Source organism: Chiloscyllium plagiosum, chromosome 37 (assembly GCF_004010195.1).
Source record: "Chiloscyllium plagiosum isolate BGI_BamShark_2017 chromosome 37, ASM401019v2, whole genome shotgun sequence".
Classification (NCBI taxonomy): domain Eukaryota; kingdom Metazoa; phylum Chordata; class Chondrichthyes; order Orectolobiformes; family Hemiscylliidae; genus Chiloscyllium; species Chiloscyllium plagiosum.
Genome location: NC_057746.1, coordinates 5,976,830 through 5,999,937, shown reverse-complemented (window position 1 = coordinate 5,999,937; position 23,108 = coordinate 5,976,830). Strand labels below are relative to the sequence as shown.

Genomic DNA, 23,108 nt, shown 5'->3' with positions numbered 1-23,108 from the left:
TATACAGACAAGCACAAATGATTCACGAGATTCAATATTTGTTCGTTTGCATTGAAACAACATTGCATTTTAAAGTCCACCAGAATTGTTAGCACAGTAGTGTTTGGATGAAGGAGGTCATGAAAAGTTTACAAAAATTACTTAAAAGATTGGCAATATCTAGACATTTTTGAGGAAGGAATGCAATATCTTTAGCCAGTATTGCACTGACCTCAAAAAAATAACAACCCAACAGTGTTCAGGCTGCATAGCAGGACGTAAGTGAGATAGGAATGTGGAGCCTGTCATCAACTCAAGCTCTGATCTCTATAACTTAGCGGTGATAGGAAGAAGGCTGATTTGTTACTTGGCTCAAAGGCAGATATTATGATTGTGACTGTGCTGTTATTACCTGTGTGTCATACCTATATTTTAATGTAATGGTTTTAATATTTTGTAGCATTGACATTTAATAGGTTCGTAAACAATTCATGCAGTTCAGTCAATAGTGTAGATCAACAATCTCTAACTCAGTTCCAGCATGGACTACACCTCTAGGAACTGCATTGCCTGCAAAGCACTTTGAGCTATACTGTGGCTGTGAAGAGCTTTGGAACTGCAATATTTTCTTTCTAATTTGATCCACTTGATTGTTAGTGACAGTCACATTACACCATGACATCACAAGTTGATGATAAATACGATGCAAGTGGATGCAGTGTAAAAGCAGAGAAATCTTGTTACAACTGTACAGAAATCTGATGAGCTTGCATCTAGAGTACAGTGAGGAGAAAGTGAGGTCTGCAGATGCTGGAGATCAGAGCTGAAAATGTGTTGCTGGAAAAGCGCAGCAGGTCAGGCAGCATCCAGGGAACAGGAGAATCGACGTTTCGGGCATAAGCCCTTCTTCAGGAGTACAGTGTACAGTTTTAATCTCCTGACAGAACAAAGCGTATAGTTACACTGGAAGCAGGCTCAATAGATTGATTCCTGGGATGAAAGGATTGTTTTATGAGGAAATGTTGAAGCAGACAAGGCTGAGGTGGACAAATATTTCATTGACAAGAGTGCCAATGGTTATGAGGGGCAGGCAAAAATCAACCACAAAATGAATTGAATTGAATGATTAATTGTCCCTTGTATTTTAGTGAAAAGCTTCAACTATTGCCACAATCTGGCACCATTTTGAATTGTTTAAGAAAATAAAGGTAAATGATACATCTGAAAACAAATCTAACCAGATAAGGAGGACAAATTTCTGTCCTGAAAGGAGTTGGTGAAGTAGATGGGCTTTTACATTAATGCACTAGATTCATGATCAGCATTTGTGAAGTTAGTTTTTAATTTGAGACTGATGAAGTGAAGTGCATTTACATTTACTCAGTGCCATAATGTGATCTGAACTTTTGACTGCGTGGTATCTGTCCAAGCCTCTCGCTCATTAGAACAGTAAGATCACCATGAAGTAAACATCTCTTATTTTCCCATTGATGTTAATGGAAATCAGGAGATGTATATAATAAATGGCTGATGCAAGACTGCCTGTTTTACACAAAAAAAGTATTGTCCATTTCCCAGAACACCGGCTCCTTAATTATATTGGATCCACTAAGGAAAGGTTATTCACAATGATGGAAAGCCAGTCCGAAAACACTGAACTGATCAAGGAGAAACCATTGACCTCTCTGATTGATTGTGTTTCGGAGATAATATGCTGACCATGACCTTTGGTGTAGGATTGTTTAAAGCGTGGTTCCAGTTTTGATGTTTGCATTGCTGAAACCTCCCCTATTAGATAAAAAGGAGAGTCACAGAGTCATACAGCGCAGAAACAGATCCCTTGACCCAACTCGTCCATGTTTACCTAAATTGAACTAGTCCCATTTGCCTGCATTTGGACAATATCCCTTTGAACCATTCCGATCCACGTACCTGTCCAAATGTCTTTTAAATGTTGTAATTATACCAATCTCTACCACTTCCTCTGGCAACTTGTTCCATATAAGCACCACTCTATACGCAGAAAAGTTGCTTCTCAGTCTCTTTTAAATCTTTTCCACCTCACCTTAAACCTATGCCCTCTAGTTTTGGACTTCCCTACTCTGAGGAAAATACCTTATCTATACCCCTCATGATTTTATAAATTTCTATAAGGTCACCCCTCAACCTCCTATGCTTCAGGTAAAGAAATCCCAGCCTCTCCTTACTAGTTAAACCCTCCACTTTTGGAACATCCTTGGTAAATCTTTTTTGCACCCTTTCCAGTTTAAAAGCAGGGTGGCAACTTTTAATGCCTTTGATGGAGACAGAAGATCATGGATGATCATTGTAGAACTCAGTAATATAGAATAAGTACAGGCATACTCAAAATCATCTCAGTGCCAATGCCAGTCAAACCATTACTAATTCAGGCAACAATGGGATGTACATCAATCCTCGTGAATTCCAAGGTTTGAATCATTGATATTCATCAACTGACCTGACCTTTTTGAGTTTTGATACTGACTGCAGAAATATTGTTTGCAAAGAGCTTAGAGAACCTCTTCTTCAAAATACACCCATCCAAAACAAGTTAATGGATTTATCCACTTCTTCATGTCAGTATCTTCAAGAAAGTGGTTAGCCTTCTCATCACATCCTGTACTCCCAATCACACAGGAGATTTGACTCCTGATAATGCCAGTAAAACCAGGCTGAAAATGAAATGGTTGGAGAGAAAGCAAAATGGAAGCAAAGAGAGATAATGCGAAGAAACAAACAGTAAGCATAAAATGAAATCCAAAACCTTCAGTCGGCATAAAAACATCAGGAAGTTGTCAGCGGAGGGGAGGGGCCAATTCAAGGTCTACAAGGGATTTATAGGAAGCAGGGAGCACGGCTGAGGTCCATACTAAGTAAGTACTTTGCATCTCATGCTCCCAAGAAGGAAGAAGCACTGCCCAACTCACAGTGAGAGGACGGAGTTGAGACACAGGATGGGATGTAAATATACAAGCAAGAGGTACTAAGCAGGTTGGCTACACTTAAAAAATTAGATATTCAATAAAATAAGAGATGCAAGTAAGAATGCTGAGGCACTGAAAGTTGAATTAGACATTAGAATAACCTCAGCAACCACAGGCCAGTCATCTTAACCCCAATGACAGGTAAGCTTTAAAACTATCACCCATGGAGAAAATTAACACTCACTTGGACAACAGCAGGTAATTCAGGAACATTAGCAGAGACTTGTTTTAAAAGCCAAAAACTGTTTAAAGCTCTTGACTGAGTTATGTGAAAAGGTAACAGAAAGGTAACAGTCTGCACACAGACTTCCAAAAAGACATTTGTACAACATGTCTGTCAATGAAGACAAAGCCCCATGGAATAAAAAGGACAATGGCGGAATGAATATGAGTTTGTGTTGCTGTGACAGGATGTGTTTTGGAAGGTATACAAGGGGTTGCTAAAGGATCAATACTGAGCCCACAGCTTTTCCTGATATTTGAGAATCGTGCAGCCAATGTAGAGGAGAAACAATATAAAACGAAAGGTACAAATCCAAAAGGGATGCAGGACTAGAGGGACCTGGGAGTATATCAGCACATTACTGAAGGTAGCAGGGGAGGTTTAAAATGCAAATAAGACCCTGGACTTCATGAAGAGGGAGACAGAGTTCAAAAACAAGGAAGTTATGGTGAAACTTTATGAACAGTGATTTGACCTCAACTGGAATATGCACTAAATTACAGTGGCAAAAGTGAGGACTGCAGATGCTGGAAACCAGACTTTAGATCAGAGTGGTGCTGGAAAAGCACAGCAGGTCAGGCAGCATCCGAGGAGCAGGAAAATCGACCTTTCGGGGCAAAAGCCCTGATGAAGGGCTTTTGCCCAAAACGTCGATTTTCCTGCTTCTCTCAGAGTGGTGCTGGAAAAGCACAGCAGGTCAGGCAGCATCCGAGGAGCAGGAAAATCGACCTTTCGGGGCAAAAGCCCTTCATCAGCCCTGATGAAGGGCTTTTGCCCGAAACGTCGATTTTCCTGCTTCTCGGATGCTGCCTGACTTGCTGTGCTTTTCTAGCACCACTCTGATCTAAACTAAATTAGTGTCTATCTTTCTGGGAGGATGTGCTGTAAGGAGAGAGGGTGCAGAAAAGATTCATGAGAATGATTCTGGAGATGAGGAACTTCAGTTGCAGAGAGAGTGGAGAAACTGAGACTGTTTCTCTTTGAGAACAGGATGAAAGGCAATGTGAGGGAGGTTTGCAAAACCATGACAGGTATAGAGAGAGCCAGGAGGAAGAAACTGGTCCTACTGGTGGCTGGATGGAGAACCACAGGGCTCAGGTTGGAGGTGATGGAAAAGTAGTAGTCAGGACATGAGGAAAACTCTTTATTTAAATTGAACAAAGTGTGAGGATCTGGAATGCACTGCTTGAGAGACTGGTGGAGGAAGTTTGAACAGCGATATTGAAAATGGGATTGATTCAGGAGCTGAAAGAACAAGAAGTGAGTAGTGATAGAGACAGAGAAAGGTGAAACAGGCTGCAGCACCTCTGCTGATGGTGTCCTAACCTGTGAAGGTCAGGAATTCCACACTCCAATACCCCCACGCCCCTCCCACCCCCACCAAGACCTGGTCTCCCCCTTCCCCCAGTCATGATGTCCCGCTGTCCCAAACTTCCCTTCAGACCTGATCTCCACCTCCGCAATGTCTTGCCTCCCATCAGTCCTGGTCACTCCCCCACCATTCCATAGTGCACATGTATTGGTGCGAGAAATTTCAATGTGAACAGAGTGAAAATGAAGGTGGTCAATGCATTAGAATTCAAATCCAGAATATTCAATGCCACTTTGCTCACTATGAAACAATCAGCTAATTGCAGGAGATATGGATGAAAAAGTCACATTACTGCATCGAAATGTAAACTCATCAAGTATGGGAATGTGTGGCCTCCCAGAGAATTGATCAGCATCGTTCACAAGAGCATCCTTCACTGTGTCATAGCCAGTCAGTACAACTGCCCTCGGTGAGCCAATCTCCACTGAGAATACAGTTGCATATGTCTCCGACAGCTATCAGACAAACAGAGAGAGAAATAGAAGATGAGATTGAAGTTTCATTCCTAATGAGAACTAATTAGCATACATCATCCACTATCGCTCTGGTGCAGATGAAAAATCAAGCAGCATGCCCACTGCCCACTGGCTCTGACAGCTAACGTTACGAAGCGCCTGAGAGGTTATTGATGGCACACATCAATCCCTGCCTTCTAGATTGCCTCGATCCACCACAGTTCATCTACTGTCGTAATAATTTTGCTGCAGATGCCATCTCTTTGGCCTGACACTCATCCCTGAATATGGAGTATGTCCATAATGATGCTTAACAACTTTTATAGATGCACCACAGAAAGTTTCTATCGAGGTGCATCATAGCTTGCTATGGGAACTGCTCTGCCCAAGACAGCAAAAAATGACAGAGAGTTGTGAACATAGCCATCATGCAAACCGGCCTTCTTTCCATTGACTCCATCTACATTTCTTGTTGCCTTAGAAGAGCAGCCAACAAAATCAAAGACCTCTCCCACCCTGATTATACTGTTAGAAACATAGAATTCCTACAGAGTAGAAGCAGGCCATTGGCCCATCGAGTCTACACTAACCTCCAAACAGCATCTGATCTAGATCTACACCCTTACCCTATCCCTGTAATTCTGCATTTTCCATGGCTAAACCACCTAGTCTACACATAGACGAAACTCACACAGACATAGGGAGAATGTGCAAACTCCACTCAATTGCCCGAGGCTGGAATCAAACCCAGGATTCTGGTGCTGTGAGGCAGCAGTGCTAACCACTGAGCCAGTGTTCCACCCTTCTCTCTTCTGGCCTCTTCCAACAGACAGAAGGTACAAAAGTTTGAAAACATTTGCCAATAGATTCAAGAACAGCTTCTTCCCCATTTTAGCATCCTATAAGATGAAAGACTAAACAATCCAGGTTTGTTCAATATATCATTTCAGTTGCATGACACGGTAATCTTTTGCTATAAATGCTATGTTTTATGATCTTATACTCCACAACCATTTGATGCTGGAGCAGTGCTCCAAAAGCTAGTGCTTCCAAATAAACCTGTGGGATTATAAAGTGGTGTTGTGTGATTTTTAACTTAGCAGACGTATGAGCAGACTTTTTAACTTAGCAGACGTATGAGCAGACCTTTCATATATTAGAGTTGATCCTTCTCTGCACCTTCTCAGTAGTTGTAATACATATTTTCCATTCAGTTCTATTACCCTGATGTACTTATGTAAGGTATAATTTGTCAGGTGAGCAAGCAAAACAATCATTTTCATGTATCCCGATACATATGACAGTAATAAATCAAATCATATCAAATCAGCAAGAAATGAAAGAAAATTAACAATTACTTTTGCTTTAAAACCAAGATTTTCTATAAGTTGATGCCCCAGTTTTATTCACAGAATCATAGAATACTGACAGTACTTTTTATTTATTTATTTGTGGAATATGGGTGTCACTGGCTGGCCAGTATGTACTGTCCGTCCCTAGTTGCCCTTGAGAAGTTGGTGCTGAGCTGCTTTCTTGAAACCGCTGCAATCCACCTGCTATGCGTTTACCCACCATGCGATTAGGGAGAGAATTCCACAATTTTGACCTAGCAACAACAAAGAAATATATTTCCAAGTCAGGATGATGAGTGACTTGGAGGGGAAGTTGAAGGTGGTCTTCTACTGCTCTTGTCCTTTGAGATGGAAATGATTGTGGGTTTGGAAAGTGCTATCTGAGGATCTTTGGTGGATTTCTGCAGTGCATCTTGTAGGTATTACACACTGCTGCTACTGAGCGATGATGGTGGAGGGAGTGGATGCTTGTGGATGTGGTACCAATCAAAGGGCCGCTTCGTCCTAGATGGTGTCAAGCTTCTTGAGTGTTATATTGGAGCTGCAACCCCATCCAGGAAAGTGTTGATATTCCATTACACTTCTGACTTCTGTCTTGAAGACAGGCTTTGGCAAGTCAATAGGTGAATTTCTTGCCATTCTATTCCTAACGTCCTGGTGTCAGCCCATCGAGTTCACACCGACCCTCTGACGAGCATCCCACCGAGACGGACTCAATCCTTGCGTTTCCCATCGCAAATCCACCTCGATTGCACATCCCTGGACACTATTAGCAATTTAGTATGGCCAATCTACCTAATCTGCGTACCGTTAGGCTGCAGAGCAAACCAGAAAACCCGGAGCAAACCTGGACAGACATGGAGAGAATGTGCAAACTCACGCACAAGGAGATTGTCTGTCTGTGTGCACAATCTCCCAAGGGTGGAATCAAACCCTTATTCCTGGCACTGAGTGGCAGCACTGAGCCACTATCCTCTTGATGGCATTCTTGATTTATACTGGCAGTAAGCCAGAATCACCACAATAACCTGCCATTCAACCTCCTTGATTTCACAAATTGTTACGACACAGGGTAAACCCTCACGCTTAATTTAAAACCAGCAACACAGAAAAGACTTATCCTGTGCAGTAATCTGTAAACATTCGAGTGGCTAAGAACTATTTAAAGTAAAATCTAACAACTTTATTTCTTGAAGTACAACAGAGAATAATAAACTAACAACTATTCACAAATCCTTGCTCTAACCTATCTTTTACCTTTCCTTCTGTAATACTAGTCCAATAAAACTCCCAATTAAGATTTACAAGACAAAACGTCTTATCTCAAAACCAGGCAGCGTTCGGTTCTTCTATTTGGATCTTCCTGTGTCTTCTTTTCTTCTTCTTAGGTATTTCTGCTTCATAGGTTACTGATCGAAAATGGTACCTTTTAAGAGAGCTATTTTCCAGGCAGTCTTTTGTGTCTTATTGAGAACACTTGGGGTTGTCACTGCTAGCTTTTAACTCTCTTAAAAGTCTAGTACACCCACATCTTCATAATAAAATCAATTCCTGCATTGCTATAGCCCACATAAACAGACTGAAATTTGATCTCTCATTTACTGATCCTTTACAAAGGGAACCCAACCAATCATCTGAGACAACATGAATTGCTTATTACTCAAGACAGTGTAGTCTTGACAAGTATAAATACAATTTTAGGAAAAAATACTTGACAGAGGTGACTTCAATTAAGCAATTATTAAATTTTCAACCAGCTTCTAAAACACTGGAACAGAAACAGAAATCGCAGGTGAAACTCAGTAAATCTGGCAAGAGAGACAGACAGAGAGAGAGACAGAGAAAGAGAAAGAAAGAGAGAGAGAGAGAGAACGAAAGGGGTAGGTAAACAAGGAGATTATCGATAGTGAGCCAGGACAGAAGCAAATCTGAATACCTGATAATAAGAGCTAAGAGTCAGAGATAATGGGTGAACTGTACAGAAAGCAACCCTCATAATAAAATGTAGACTAGGCGACCACTTTGCAACACAACAATGTTCTGTCTACAAAATGACCCAAGGTTCCAGTTTCTTGCCACTACAACATATTCCTAGGTCAACATCTCTATCTCGGGTTTGCTGCCGTGCTCCAGAGAGCCATGGTGGAAGCTGGAAGAATATCATTGCATTTTCCTTCAGCCTCTAGGACTCAAAATTGAAATCAATAACTTTAGATCCTTATTCCATCCTTCCTTGTTTTTTTTTTACCCACCCATCCAGTCCCGTAATGACATTGGTTGATTGAGCACAATCCCATGTCCTTCTCAACCCACCATCACATTATATAGGTTAGATACAGGACACCGCACCCATTCTCTCCTACTCTTAGCTCCTCTTATCTCTTGTCCAGATTTTCATCTGTTCTGGCCTGCTACCCATAACCTCACTGTTTACCTAAATTTTTCATATCTTTATCTCTCTGGGTTCCATCTCAACCTTTCCACTCATCCTGCCCATTCCCCCCTCTCCAAACACAGCATAATCTTCAGCATAAATACCAGTTTTTCTCACTGCTAACAGTTCTGATGAAAAGTTACCGGACTTGAAACATTAACTCCGATTTGTTCCCACAGATCTGAGAACCTTGGAGCCCAAACATGGGAACTATAACCAGTAAGCTTAACATCTGTGGTCAAGTTAATTGAGAAGATCCTGAGAGATAAGATATACAAGCATTTGGAAAGACAGAATTTGATTCGGAGTAGTCAACGTGACTGTGCATGGGAGATCATGCCTCACAAATTTGTTAGCATTCTTTGATGAAGTGGCCAGGAAGGTTGATAGGGCAATAGGTGTAGTCTATATGGATTTCAATAAGGCCTTTGATAAGGTTCCACATGGTAGGCTACTCTAGAAAATTACATCGCATGGAATCCAGGGGAAGCTGCCAAATTGGATACAAAATTGGCTTGATGGTAGAGATAATAGTGGAAGGATCCTTATCGGACTGGAGGCTTGTGACCAGTGCAGTGCCTCAGGGTCGGTGGTGAGCCCATTACTGTTTGTTGCTGAAAATGTGTTGCTGGAAAAGCACAGCAGGTCAGGCAGCATCCAAGGAGCAGGAGAATCGACGTTTCGGGCATGAACCCTTCTTGACGTTTCGGGCATGAGCCCTTGGATGCTGCCTGACCTGCTGCGCTTTTCCAGCAACACATTTTCAACTCTGATCTCCAGCATCTGCAGTCCTCACTTTCTCCATTACTGTTTGTTACCCATATCAATGATTTGGATGAGAATGCACAAGGCATGATTAGTAAGTTTGCAGATGACACTAAAATAGGCGTTATTGTGGACAGTAATGAAGATTATCATATATTGCAGCAAGACCTTGATTAGATGAGGAGGTGGGCTGAGAAATAGCAAATGACTTTTAAGTTTGACAAGTGTGATGAGGGCTTGCATTTTGGAAAATCAAATCAAGGTAGGAATTTCATGGTGAATGGTAGGGCCTTAAGGAGTTTAGTGGAACAGAGGTACCTTGGAATTCAGCTTCATGGTTCTCTGAAAGTGGAGTCACAGGTAGACAGGTCAGTGAAGAAGGCTAGCCTTCTGGCCTTCACCAGTCAGAGCATTGAACATAGAAGATGGGAAGTTCTGTTGCAGTTGGACAGGACATTGGTGAGGCCGCTCTTGGTGTACTGTGTTCAGTTTTGGTTGCCTTGCTATAGGAAGGATGTTATTAAACTGGAAAGAGTGCAGAAGAAATTTACAAGGATGTTGCCAGGACTCAACATCCTGAGTTATCAGGAAAGGTTGGACAAGCTAGGACTTTTTTCTCTAGAACATAGGAGAGTGAGGGGGAATCATTAGGAGTGTATAAGATCATGAGGGGCATGGATAGGGTGAATGCACTCAGTCTTCTTCTCAGGGTTGGGGAATTGAGGATTAGAGGGCATCAGTTTAAGGTTAGAGGGGAAAGAGGAAAAGGGAACCTGAGGGGCAACCTTTTTACACAAAGGCTGGTACACATATAGAATGAGCTGCCAGCAGAAGTGGTTGAGGCAGGTACATTAACAACATTTAAAAGGCAGTTGGACAAACACATGGGGATAGGAAAGGTTTACAAGGATATGGGCCAAGTGCAGGGAAATGGAGTTAGTCTGGATGGATATTTTGGTCGGCATGGATCAGTTTGGGCCAAAGTGCCTAACCCCATGCTGTAGTACTGTATGACTCTAAGCTGCCAGACCTGCTGAGTTTCTCCAGCAATTTCCATTCTTATTTCAGATCTGCAGCACTCACAGTTCCCAATTTCATTTCAAAACCTGAGGTTGAGCATTGTGAGTTGTGACAGTGATTGGGATGGTGAACTGGAAGAGGCTGGCTAGCCACTGGTGGAAGTTAAGCCACAAATCCTGAATCCAGCTCAGGAACTGAGTGGGTCCCCAACTCAGATGGGCTGCTTGCTCAGTGATGCTGAGACAGAGGACTTGTGGGGGGGGGGGGGGGGGGGGGGGGGGGTTGGGGGGGTGATGGGATGCAATGTCAGAGAGGGCATTGGCAGGAGAGAACAAGGGGGTTTAGAAGCCATTTTATGTGGCGTGCCAGTGTATGCTCAATACCTGGCACAATGTGGAAATCTCACTGTCCACAGCTGTGGCTGGATGAGTGTCACTGACATTGCACACAATCAAGCAACACCAGGTAAAGGGGGAGGTAATGGCCTATTAGATTATTAATCCAGAAACTCAGAAAATGTTCTGAGGTCCAGGATTCTAAGCCCATTGAATCTCATTTGAAGTCAGTAAAGAATAAAATCTGAAATTAAGAATCTACAGATGACCATGAAAGCATTGATGATTGTTGGAAAAACCCATCTGGTTCACTAATGTCCTCAGGGAAAGAAATCTGCTGTCCTTACCTGGTGCAGCCTACTTGTCACTGTAGAAATAAAGCAATGTGGTTGACTATCAACTGTCCTCTGAAGAGGCCTAGCCAAGCCATTCAGTTCAAGGGCAACTAGGGATTGACAATAAATGCTGGCCATCGCTTGAGGGAATTTTTAAAGAACACTTTATTGCAAGACAAGTCCAAGAGAGCAGCTAGACTGGGTGGGGCGGAGGGGGGGTGGAGAGGCGGTCACACGGCTGAGGTTGTCACCCTTACCCGGCAATGGAAGAAATGTTTGATCTGCTGCCAACATTAGCTTGGTATGGAGGTGCCAGTGTTGGACTGGGGTGGACAAAGTTAAAAATCACACAACACCAGGTTATAGTCCAACAGGTTTATTTGGAAATACTAGGTTTTGGAGTGTTGCTCCTTCAGTAGGTAGCTGATGATGAAGCAGTGCTCCAAAAGCTAGTACTTACATGTAAACCTGTTGGACTATAACCTGGTGTTGTGCGATTTTTAACATTAGCTTGGGTGAGAATGAGGGAAGGGCCGGTGAATGCCAAGATTGACTGCAGACGGAGTGAGATGTTGGAAGGCTCATAGGGGCACTATGTCTTGGCCACTCTGGTCGAGTGGGCGACCCCCAATTTCATTTGTGATGTTCAAAGTTCGCGATGGAAGAATGTGTTCATCATTTAAATTGTGGAATATAAACATTTAGAAAGATTTTGAAGGTTGTCATTCGGAAATATTCCACCTGTTTGACGATCAGGCTCAGTGTGCAATGGCTGCCATTGTACCTCTGCTCTGCATCCATTCTCAGCAACTGACAGGGGTTGGCAGCCAATTTTACAAAGGGTTGGATGGTCTTTGACCCGCAGCAGCCATCCTTCCAAAAAAGACTGTAAGACATAGGAGCAGAAATAGGCCATTCAGTCCATTGAGTCTGCTTCTCCCTTCAATGAGATCATGGCTGGTCTGATAATCCTCAACTCCACTTTCCTGCTTCTTTTGCCATAGTCCTTGATTTCATTACTGATTAAAAGGCTGTCTCTCTCAGCCTTGATTATACTTAATGACCTAGCCTAGACAGCCCTCTGCGGTAAAGAATTCCACAGATTTACTCCCTTCTGACAGTAAAAATTCTCCTCATCTCTGTCTTAAATAGCCGGCCCCTTATTCTGAGATTATAATCTCTGCTCCTAGACTTTCCCACAAAGCGAAACAACCTCTCTGTATTTACCCTGTCAAGACTGCAAATGATCTTGTTTGTTTCAATAAGGAAGCCATCAGCACCATTGAACAGATCTGGCAGCTGGTAGTTCCTCAAGGTGTATGAACACAAACCGCTCCTCAGGTCCCTGCAGAATTCGCTCACACACTAGTTAGAGATTCTTAGAGGGAAAATCCTTCCCACTGGTGAATCTGCAAGGCTGTTGAGGGATGGTGAAATGTGTGAGGTCAATGAGATCCTGACCCCTCAGAAAGCCTACCACTGCAAGTAAACCCTGTTTCAGCTGGTGCCACAGTATGTTATAACTCAATAAATTGCTCAACTTGTCAGAACATTGCATCTGAAAACCCCAGTGCTGTGATGGGTTGCAAGCTCAGTGACTCCACAAGTGGCCTGAAAAGATTCACAGGCAAAAATGAAAGAATCATTGAATTATACGGTACAAAACAGGCTCTTCGGCCCATCATATTTTTACCAGCAAAAGTACACTATTCCCTTCAGAAGTGACACTTTCCAGGATTAGGCCTATAGCCTTGAATGTTATGACACTTCAAAGTTCGGCTAAGTACTTTCTGAAGGTTGTGAAGTTTCTCGTTTCAACTACCCTCTCAGGTAAGGTATTCGAGACCCTCACCACCCTCTGAGTGAAAAGCTTTTCCTCAGCACTCCTCTAACCATACTGCCTGTCACTTTAACATCATTATCCCTTTTCACAGACCTTTCAACCAAAGGGTACAGCTGCTTCCTCTCACTCTGTCAACCCACATCATAATCTCAACATGTCCATCAAGTTACCCTCTCCCCCAACTTTTTCTGCTCCAAAGAAAACAATCCAAGCTAATTCAGCCTCTTCATAGTGAAATTGCTCTATCACAGGCAACACATCCTTCCGATAATGTGTTGGCCATAACTACACATTGTACTCCACTGCAGTCTGACCAAAGTCCTGTACAGCTCCAGCATGACCTGTCTGCTCCTCTAAGTTATGCCTTGACTGATAAACACAAGTGTCCCAAATGCCTTCTTCATGACTCCATTAACATGTCCTGCCTCCTTCAGAGATCTATGGTTAAGCATCCCAAGATCCCTCTGTTCTTCTGAGCTTTGCAGTATCCTGCCAGTCATTGAGGACTCCCTTGTCTTGTTCCTTCTTCCAAAATGCATCAACTCACATTTTTCAGGGTTAAGCTCCATCTGCCACTGGTCTGCCCATCTGACCAACCTACCTATATCTTTAGAGTGATAAAGCATGGAGATAAATCCTTTGGTCCAACCAATCCATGCCAAACCAAATCCGAAACTAAACTAGTCCCACCTAACTGCTCCTGGCCAGCATTCCTCGAAACCTTTCCTATTCATATCTGTCCAAATATCTTTTAAAATTGGAATTATACCCACAACATCCACTTTCTCAGGAAGTTCATTACACGCGCAAACTATTCCTGTAACCTAACACCTTTCTTCTCACTGTCAACCACTGGGCTAATCTTCATATCATCGACAATCTCACATATCACCCCACACCCCCAGACTTTGGAATATTGTCACTTTTAGAGCCACCTGAAGTTGGAGGATATCTCCCATGCAGCATCTCGCCAACAAGTGTTACCGTGCAGCTGCTGAGCAGGACCTTGGCTCAGGTGCTCATTTGCAACAGTGCATTCTGACCCTGTAAACTTGCTTGGCTGCATAATACTCCTGGCTTTTACAGCCACTTCAACACAGTCACAGAAACAACTTCCACCCAAAACCTGAAAGTGTCAAGAGAAAGAGTCATGATGCAGAAGACACAAAATCATTGTGTCACAGAATGACATGATCAGAGGGAAGACAAAGTCACAATCACAATGTCACAGAGCCATAGTGTTACAGAATCGCAGTCTCACAGGGTCAAAGGATCACAACATTACAGGATCTGTCACACAGTCAGTCAGTTTCACAGTCACAGTGTTAAAGATTTAGATGCACATACTTTTTCTCTGGGTCCCTCCTTCCAAGGCTTTCTCCTATAAACCCTAAAACCATTCAGAATTCAATTAAGAAATCCACTTACCTTGATCAGGACCCAGTCTAACCCCTTCAGGTCCAGTTGGTGCAAGTTTCCAAGCAAGAAAAATGGAGTCGGTCCAGGAGGGAAATTGCTGGGAACTTTGGTTTTCCATCGCATATTGAAAACCAACAGAAGAAGGAGCATAAACAGTATCAGACTGGAGGTATAGTCTGTGGGAAAATGGCTGAGGATGGCCATTTTGTACAAATCCAGCCACTGGCAAAGCTCCTTAGAGTTTTTACAGTGTCCTTATTTGTTTGAATGTTTTGAACAAAGCCCCTCCCTTGTTGGTAGGCTTTCTTCACTCAGCTGATTAAACTTGTTCACTCACTTGATTAAACAACTCAGGGTAAACCTCCTGTTAAATTTAAAACCAGCAACACAGAAACGATTTATCTCGTGCAGTAATCTGTAAAAGCTCAAGTGGCCAAGAACTATTTAAAGTAAAAATTAACCAACTTATTTCTTAAAGTATAACAGAGAAAATTAACTAACAACTATTTACTATTCCCTACTCTAACCTGTCACCTTCCCTTCTATAATATTAGTCTGATAAAACTCCCAATTAAGATTTACAAAACAACACTTCTTATCTCAAAATCAGGCAGTCGTAGGCTCTTGTCTTCGGATCTTCGTGTCTCTTCTCCTTCTCGGGAATTTCTGCTTTACAAATTACTGATCGAAAATGTGCCTTTGTAAGAGAGCTATGTTTTTAGGCAGTCTGTTTACATGCTAGGTCATGGCAGTTCTCCTCTCAACTGTACAATTTTCCCTGGTCTTATATCCAGAACATCAGATTGTGCCATTGGCCCTCAAGATTGTCAATATACTCAATTCAAACGTGATTGGAGTTTGATATGTTTCGGGTATAATTTAAACTGATTGGCCAAATTTGAATTTGTTTTTGTCTCCAAGCAACAAACTAATTGAGTTGTTCAACCTAGTGTTACACTGTTACCTTTTTGAGTACACTTAGTCTGTGTCTGGTAGTTATGCTGCTTTTAACTCTCCTCCCTGCCTGACCGGTACATACTTACCAAGGACACAGAGTAGCCCTTAATGACTAAGACAATGAAAGATGATCAGGAATATGCAATAATGTAGAGTTGAAGTTAAAATCCCATCAGTTATGATCTTATTGAATAGTAGTGCAGGGTCGAAGGGCCGAGTGGACTACGCTTGTTCCTTTTTTATGTCAGAATGTTTTGTCAATTTTCTGCTCAGATTTATAACTCACAATAGATTCGCTGTTTAGTTCAACCAATCAACCTGGTTTATCAGCTTGGTGTGTTCTCATTTATTGAAATGCTCAGGATCTACAGTAAGAGTCCTGCACACAATCTATTGGTTAATGTCACTGTGGCTAGGATACTTTCTCCATCAACAGTTTTATTATTCTCATTTATCATGCAGCAACCATCTCCGAAGAAAATGAGACTTGCATTAACATATTCATTGTCATTGCAGCAAAAAAACTTTATAACTACATAAGTGGTTTTTTAAGCATGTTGCAAATCTTTGATTTCATAAAACATATGTTCTCACAAACACTTTCTCACTTTCTCCTAGTTGATCTTAACCTACTGCGAATCCTCTTGCACGGATGCCTACCTTGAAGAAGCTCTTCTCCCATCTCCAGCATCTGCAGTCCTCACTTTCTCCTAGTTGATCTTAAACTACTGTGAATCCTCTTGCAAGGATGCCAACTTGAAGAAGCTCTCCTCCTCCCTCCTCATTCCTGAAGAAGGGCTTATGCCCGAAACGTCGATTCTCCTGCTCCTCGGATGCTGCCTGGCCTGCTGTGTTTTTCCAGCACCACATTTTTCAACTCTGGTCTCCAGCATCTGCAGTCCTCACTTTGTCCTAGTTCTCAGAAACAGCAATGTGTCAGTGTCAGAGCTCAGGTCACTGCAGTGAGAATTAAATCTGCAATTTTCTGAATTAGATCAAAGGTGAGAACTAAGTCATAGCTTAGTTTCTAATATTTTCTTTTATTTCTGTTGTATTCAGAGTTAGTTTCTAAGGGGAGAAGTCCCATTTCATTGGTGGGTACAGAATGCTTTTCCCCCTATAAACTTGATTTAAAGTGGTAACTGGTTTGAGTTGCAGGTGTCAATCTTGCCTGTGCGCCTGGGTTCCTGAAGCTGTGAAAATGGGGTCGGTGATAGAAAAAAAGTGGGTCAACTCCAGGAGAAAGGATCCTCCTGCAGACAAGATACTGACAGATGGTCCCATATGAAACAAAAACACAGCTATCCTAAACCTCACTGGCTTATTCCAGAACAACTGTCCACTGCCTATTAATCCCTTATGTTCCTCAGTGAGACGGAGCTGCAGTGGGCTGACCCACCGCTAGAAGCACTGAGTTGGAAGGACTATTTTCCCCTATTTGTCCAGGGTACTGCACCCAGATATGACAGTAACATCAATATTACAGATGTCTCTTAATGACAGAGGTCATTCTTCATTCAAGTGTGTGAGTGACCCATGTTTATGTACGCTCACCAATACTGTCCACCATTCTCTCCCGTCAGATAATTCCCTTTAAATTTGGTGTTGTCACTGGTGGATCATACACAATGCTCTTACTGTCAGGAAGCTGGACATCACACCCATAATCAGGGAAGGTCAGTGAGTTGATTGTCAACTGACTAGGTACAAGGTCCATCCATTCTTTCTGTGGCTGATGTCACCATTTTGTGTATCCTCACACTGAGGAAGTGTAATTTGTTGATGTTCATGTCTATCTGAGTTGGCTGACAGACAGAAATTAGAGGGTTATTGAAGAACTGTTTCAGGTACTGGCAAGACCTGGGGTGGATCGCAGTATTCCCCACAGAGAGAGAGAGAGAGAGAGAGTGCGCAAGAGAGAGAATGGCCACAGTCATTGTAGTGTACTCCATGCTGAACAATATTACTCTCAAACAAGGTTAAGCCTGGGACAGCTTAGGAGAGAAACTAGGAGGGGTGAATAAAGCGGGAATCACCAGAGGTAGGTAGACCAGGGCATCTTGGGAGAGGGGAATGGACTAGAACATCCCTGGAGAGGAAATGGACTGGAACTGTCCTGGAAGAGAGGAATGGTCTGTCACATCCCCACAGTGGGAATGAACAGGAACATCTCAGGTGAGGAGAAAGGACTGGAACATCCTGGGAGAAGGAAATGGACTGGGACTTTCCTGGAGAGGAATTGGATGAGGTGAATGTTGAGGCTCAGAAATTGAAGGTGAGGAGAGATGAATCTCCACAGAAGGTGACCCCACGACAGGACACAAGTGTCAGGTCTCAACTCAGGCAGAGTCTCACAGAGTGAATCATTCACACTCCCTGAATCTTTCAGGCAGTCTGAAAATCTTGGATACATCCTCTAAGCACTCAGTCAATCTTCCCTCCCTCTTGTGTTCTGCTCTCCTGTGCACGTGCTAATCCCACCGACCAATCCTCTAACTACCGCCTTGGTTACTGTGGGTGTTTCTTTTCCAATCTAAAAACATCCAAGGCTACACATCCAACACTGACGCTGTCAGTTTGAGAGCCTTCATGGATGAAAAATGCCAGTCGCACTAGAAAACATTTACCGGGTAACCGAGATAGCAACTGCAATAAGTGAGGTTTTATTCAGATGGGACAATAACAAGTTTAAATCCCCACCTGATCTGCTGCTCAAAGTCACCTCCATTTCCCGGTCAGTTCCCCAAATTTCACGAAACTCATGTTGCTCCAGAAATATTTGGATTGACTGTGAGAGACGTCAATCAGAGAGCCCACCCACTCTGCCCATTGTCTCCTCTTCCTCTTCCAGAGCTGGTTCACTTCCTATAGGGACTGAAAACCAAGTGAGGAGATGGTGAGTGAAGGAGCAGCTTTTATACAAATTGTATCCCATAATATCCACACCAATCTTCAGGCAGTCTGACTATCCTGTGGGCAGTCAGGGGTGGAAATGTCCCTTATGCTGTGTGAGAAGATCCAGCTGAGAGCTGTTTACTCGGCGCTTTGTGCAGAACTGTGTGACTGGAGCTGTGTGTTGGATATTGAGTGTGTTTATTGGAAGCATTTCTCTCTGATTTCCAGGCTGAGGTTTGTTGATGGCTCATTCCTGAATGTGAGAAGTTGAGGTGTAATTATCTGGTAAGAGGTGCAGAGTGTCTTAGGATTCTTACTGATTTTCTATTGCTGAGTTTTGTTTGTGTGTGTTCGGAGCTGCCCATTATCCTGGAACTGTAATTTATACAGTTCCTCTGAGGGAGAGTTGCCTGCTTGGAGGGGCTGGACTGAGGGACAGATACCTCATTGAGTGATGGTATATAGAAATTAGCTACATTGAAATAACACTTTCTTCAGCTTCTGCTCCTCCTGCTCAGGGTTTTTTTCAAATAATTTTGAAATACAAGGGAACAAATTTTGAAATTTCTAATGAATTAACATTTCTACCAAGTGCATTTTATTTGAAACACATTTTCAGGCTAAAACTGTCCTTTGACAGCACAACACAAGCTCATTGTGATTTACTAGCCCGTTTTATACTCTGCTTGACTTGTTTTTTTCTACTGCCCTCATGGTGCCTCATTTGTGGGGTGAGGTCTGGGTGGAGGAGAGAAAGTAGCCACATTGTCTGCTCCTGATTACTAATCGTGTCCATGCTGAAAACACGGGGTGTATGATAGTCAAGTGTGGGAAAAGGAAAGGACATTTTATCTGATTTCCCCACAAAAGGGAATAGCAGATGGCACTTGCTATGTGTCTCACTGAGGAGTCAGCCTCTTCATCAAAGGAGGACAGGGAGTTGAAGGAAATCATGTTTCCTTTTCCTGTTTTACAGAAGGATTGCACCACACTGCATCAGAGAATACAGAGTGGATAGACACCGCAGATAGATCCTGACCATCATCCAAGGAAGAACTGCACAACTGTGGGAAGACATTCAGTCCCTTCGCAGCATTTCTCAATAGTTGGGCAGTGAAAGCATCGTCTGGAAATCGGTCAGGTCAGGAGCTTTGACATATCAGATCGGAAACTGGTCAGTGGTGTGGAGCCTTCTATCAGAACCAGCCTTTCTGAAGGTTCGGCTGGGGATGATTGGTCAGGGTGAGGCTGGGAAGAAGTGTGAGTAGCTCAAGCTGTGGGGAGAGCTTCAATCATTCATTGTCACTCATGAACCACTGACTCATTCGTACAGGAGAGAGGCTGTTCCAATGTAAGGAGGCCTCCACAGGCTTGTAGGACCCTCAAACACACAGTGATGAACAAATGTTGATGAACGAAAGTAACACAAGGACAGCTTCATGGAAGAGAAACCATTTAAGTGTGAGGTTTGTGATCAAGCCTTTGCACACTCGTCAACACTTGTGAAACACCAACGGATCCACACTGGGGAGAGGCCTTTCAGGTGTGAGGTGTGTGGCAGGGCCTTTGCCCAGTCGTCTGGTCTCATGTATCATCGGCGTCTTCACACAGGGGAGAAACCATTTACCTGTGAGGTTTGTGACAAATCCTTCTCGCACTCGTCCCACTTTCGAAGGCACCAACGCATGCACACTGGGGAGAAGTTGTTCAAGTGTGAGGTGTGTGACAAAGCCTTCACTAGCTCCTCGACTCTCCTGAATCACCAGCACACCCACACAGGGGATAAGCCCTTCAAATGTGAGGTGTGTCACAAGAGGTTTGCACGACTATTGACCTTGGTGAATCACCAGCGTGTCCACACTGGAGAAAAGCCATTCACATGTGAGGTGTGCCACAAATCATTCTCACAGTTACCAAACCTCCGCACGCACCAACGCATTCACACAGGGAAGAAGCCATTCCGTTGTGAGGCCTGTGAGAAGACTTTCACCCGGTCCTCTGATCTCCTGAGGCACCAGAGGATACACACCGGGGAGAAACCCTTCAAATGCCATGTGTGTAACCAAGCGTTCACACAGCCATCAACACTGCTGCAGCACCAACGCACTCACACCGGGGAGAAGCCATTCAAGTGTGAGGTGTGCGATAAGGGATTTGCACAGTTATCAGGCCTTCTGTATCATCGGCGCATTCACAGGAGATAACTATCAAAGTGTTAGCTGTGACACCAAACTTTCTGACATCATGAAACACTGAGGTATCCACAATGAAGAAAAGATAACAGAGTGCAAGGTGCATTTGGGAAGGCAATGGCCTAATGGTATTATCACGAGATTATTAATCCAGAGACCAAGGTAATGCCTGGGGACTTGGATTCGAAGACTGTCATGGGAAATGTGGTATTTGATTTCAAAAACAAATCTGGAATTAAGAATCTAAATGGTAACTCTGAAACCAGTCAATTGTCAGAAAAACCCATCTGGTTCACTGAGGCCCTTTAGGGAAAGAATTCTGACCTGGTCTGGCCTCTGTGTGACTCTAGACCCACAACAGTGTGGTTGACTCTTAAAACTGCCCTCTGGGCAATTAAAGATGGGGAATGTAACTAACCTAGCCATCCATGAATAAAAAAAAGGTGCATGACAAAGACTTTACAAACTCGTAAAACCACCCACGCTTTCAGAGAACTCAAACACCGTTCCAGAGAGGGATTTACAGAAAAGCTTTTCTGAAGCTTTCAAACCTCTAGAAACATCCAGGATTTGCACAGGGAGGAACCGTGTCAGTGTGATCTTTGTGCTGAGGCCATTCAGAAGCCATTCAAGAATGCTGTACTGACAAATCAGTGTGTCGCTGGTTCATCAATGCATTTACAAAGTTCTAGAATAAACCCAAGACACAGTGGTCAGACTTCCAGAATATCAGTGAACCCACAAGATACACCAAACCCTTCCAGTGTGATGTGTGCCAAGATTGTTTCACCACCTCTTCCTCCTCTCTCATCAAACACTGTGTCCACACAGACATGGAGCCAGATGACCTGGTTCCACTGCACTGAGAGTTGACTCTGCTGTTTACCGTCCACTGCTCTCAGAAAGGAGTCGTTGTTCCAAAGTACTGTCTATTTCAACAGTGTCTGTTTCAAACCTCTCCCACCATCTGTTTAATTGTTTCAAGAATATGAATTTATCATTTGACCAGGTCACAAAAAGATATCTAAATGTACAGAAACTTCTGTATATATTCAGCATCCTTTCAGTGCAGCATCAGGTACAAGTCACTTACTGACACTTACTCTGACCAAGACAATTGGATACTCAGTCAGGTGGTAGGTTTGCTTGCCGAGCTGGTAGATTTGTTCTCTGACGTTTCATCACCATGCTAGGTAACATGATCAGTGAGCCTCCGATGAAGCGCTGGTGTTCTATCCTGCTTGCTATTTATGTGTCTTAGTCTGTTGTGGTGGGTGAAATCATTTACGGTTCTTTTTCTGAGAGGTTGGTAAATGTGGTCCAAATTGATATATTTGTTAATGGAGTTCCGGTTTGAATACCAGGCTTCTAGGAATTCCCGCGTGTGTCTTTGTTTAGCCTGTCCCAGGTTGGATTCATTGTCCCAGTCGAACAGATGTCCCTCTTCGTCTGTGTGTATTGATACTAATGATAGTTGGTCATGTTTTTTGGTGGCTAGTTGGTGTTATGTATCCTAGTGGCTAGTTGCCTGCCTGTCTGTCCAGTGTAGTGTTTGTTGCATTTTGTAAATGACATTCGTTCTATTGGTTGTTGGTCGAGGTCCTTTAAGTTCATCAGGAGCTGTTTCAGTGTGCTGGTAGGTTTGTGGGCTACCATGATGCTTAGAGGCCGGAGTAGTCTGGTTGTCATCTCCAGGACATCTTTAATGTATGGCAGGGTGGCTGGAGTCTCTGGGCGTGTTGTGTCTTCTTGATTAGGTCTGATGTGTTAGAATCTGCGGACTGCGCTTATTGGATACCCATTGTTCCTGAATACGTTGTACAGATGTTTTCCCTTGGCCTCTCATAGTTTCTGGGTGCTACAGTGTGTTGTGGCTCATTTAAATAATGCCCTGATGCAGCTCCGTTTATGGGTGTTGGGATGATTGCTCCTGTAGTTGAGTATCTGGTCAGTGTGTGTGGCTTTCCTTTAGAGACTGGTCTGCAGCTCTCCATTGGCTTTTCATTCTACTGTGACGTCTGGGAAGGGGTGTCTGTTGTTGTTCTCTTCGTCTTTGGTGAACTATATACCAATAAGGATGTTGCTTATGTGTTTGTGGGTTTCTTCTAATTTGTTGCATTTCGTGATGACAAAGGTGTCACATAGTGGACCCAAAGCTTGGGTCGAATTGCGGGAACCTGATGAAGAGCTTATGCTCCAAACACCCACTCATCTGCTCCTCGGATGCTGCCTGACAGGCTGTGCTTTTCCAGCACCACACTTTCTGATCTCCAGCATTTGCAGTCCTCACTTGCTCCTTGTGGGAAGGACTGTTTGTTTTTACTTCTGCATAACTGCTTCTGCTAAGAGTCCTGATATTGGTGATTCCCATGTTCAACATCAAGATCTACAAACAAATCAATGGGGCGCCTGTGTGACCACTCAATATCAGGACTCTTCTCTGAAACAATTCTGCAGAGTTTACAACCAACAGCCCTTTCTAAGATCCAACTCAAGCTTTGGGTTCGATATGAGAGGCCAAGGTGCA

The 23,108-nt window shown here is 43.2% G+C and overlaps 1 protein-coding gene and 1 pseudogene across 2 annotated transcripts; one reads left to right on the top strand and one right to left on the bottom strand.

Annotated features, from left to right (window-relative positions):
• Positions 1-14,660, bottom strand: part of LOC122541207 — a 48,606-nt pseudogene extending 33,946 nt beyond the window's left edge.
• Positions 14,661-16,374: 1,714 nt separating this feature from the next.
• LOC122541633 (zinc finger protein 271-like) lies at positions 16,375-21,769 on the top strand. 2 transcript variants are annotated; one of them, XM_043678555.1, is made up of 2 exons: positions 16,375-16,495; positions 19,366-21,769. In XM_043678555.1, the coding sequence occupies exon 2, from the start codon at positions 19,829-19,831 to the stop codon at positions 20,591-20,593; it is 765 nt and encodes a 254-aa protein (XP_043534490.1). In that variant the 5' UTR covers positions 16,375-16,495; positions 19,366-19,828; the 3' UTR covers positions 20,594-21,769. The 2 variants fall into 2 exon arrangements, with proteins under 2 accessions (XP_043534490.1, XP_043534489.1); XM_043678554.1 differs by lacking the exon at positions 16,375-16,495 and adding an exon at positions 18,346-18,390.
• The last annotated feature ends 1,339 nt before the right edge of the window (positions 21,770-23,108 follow it).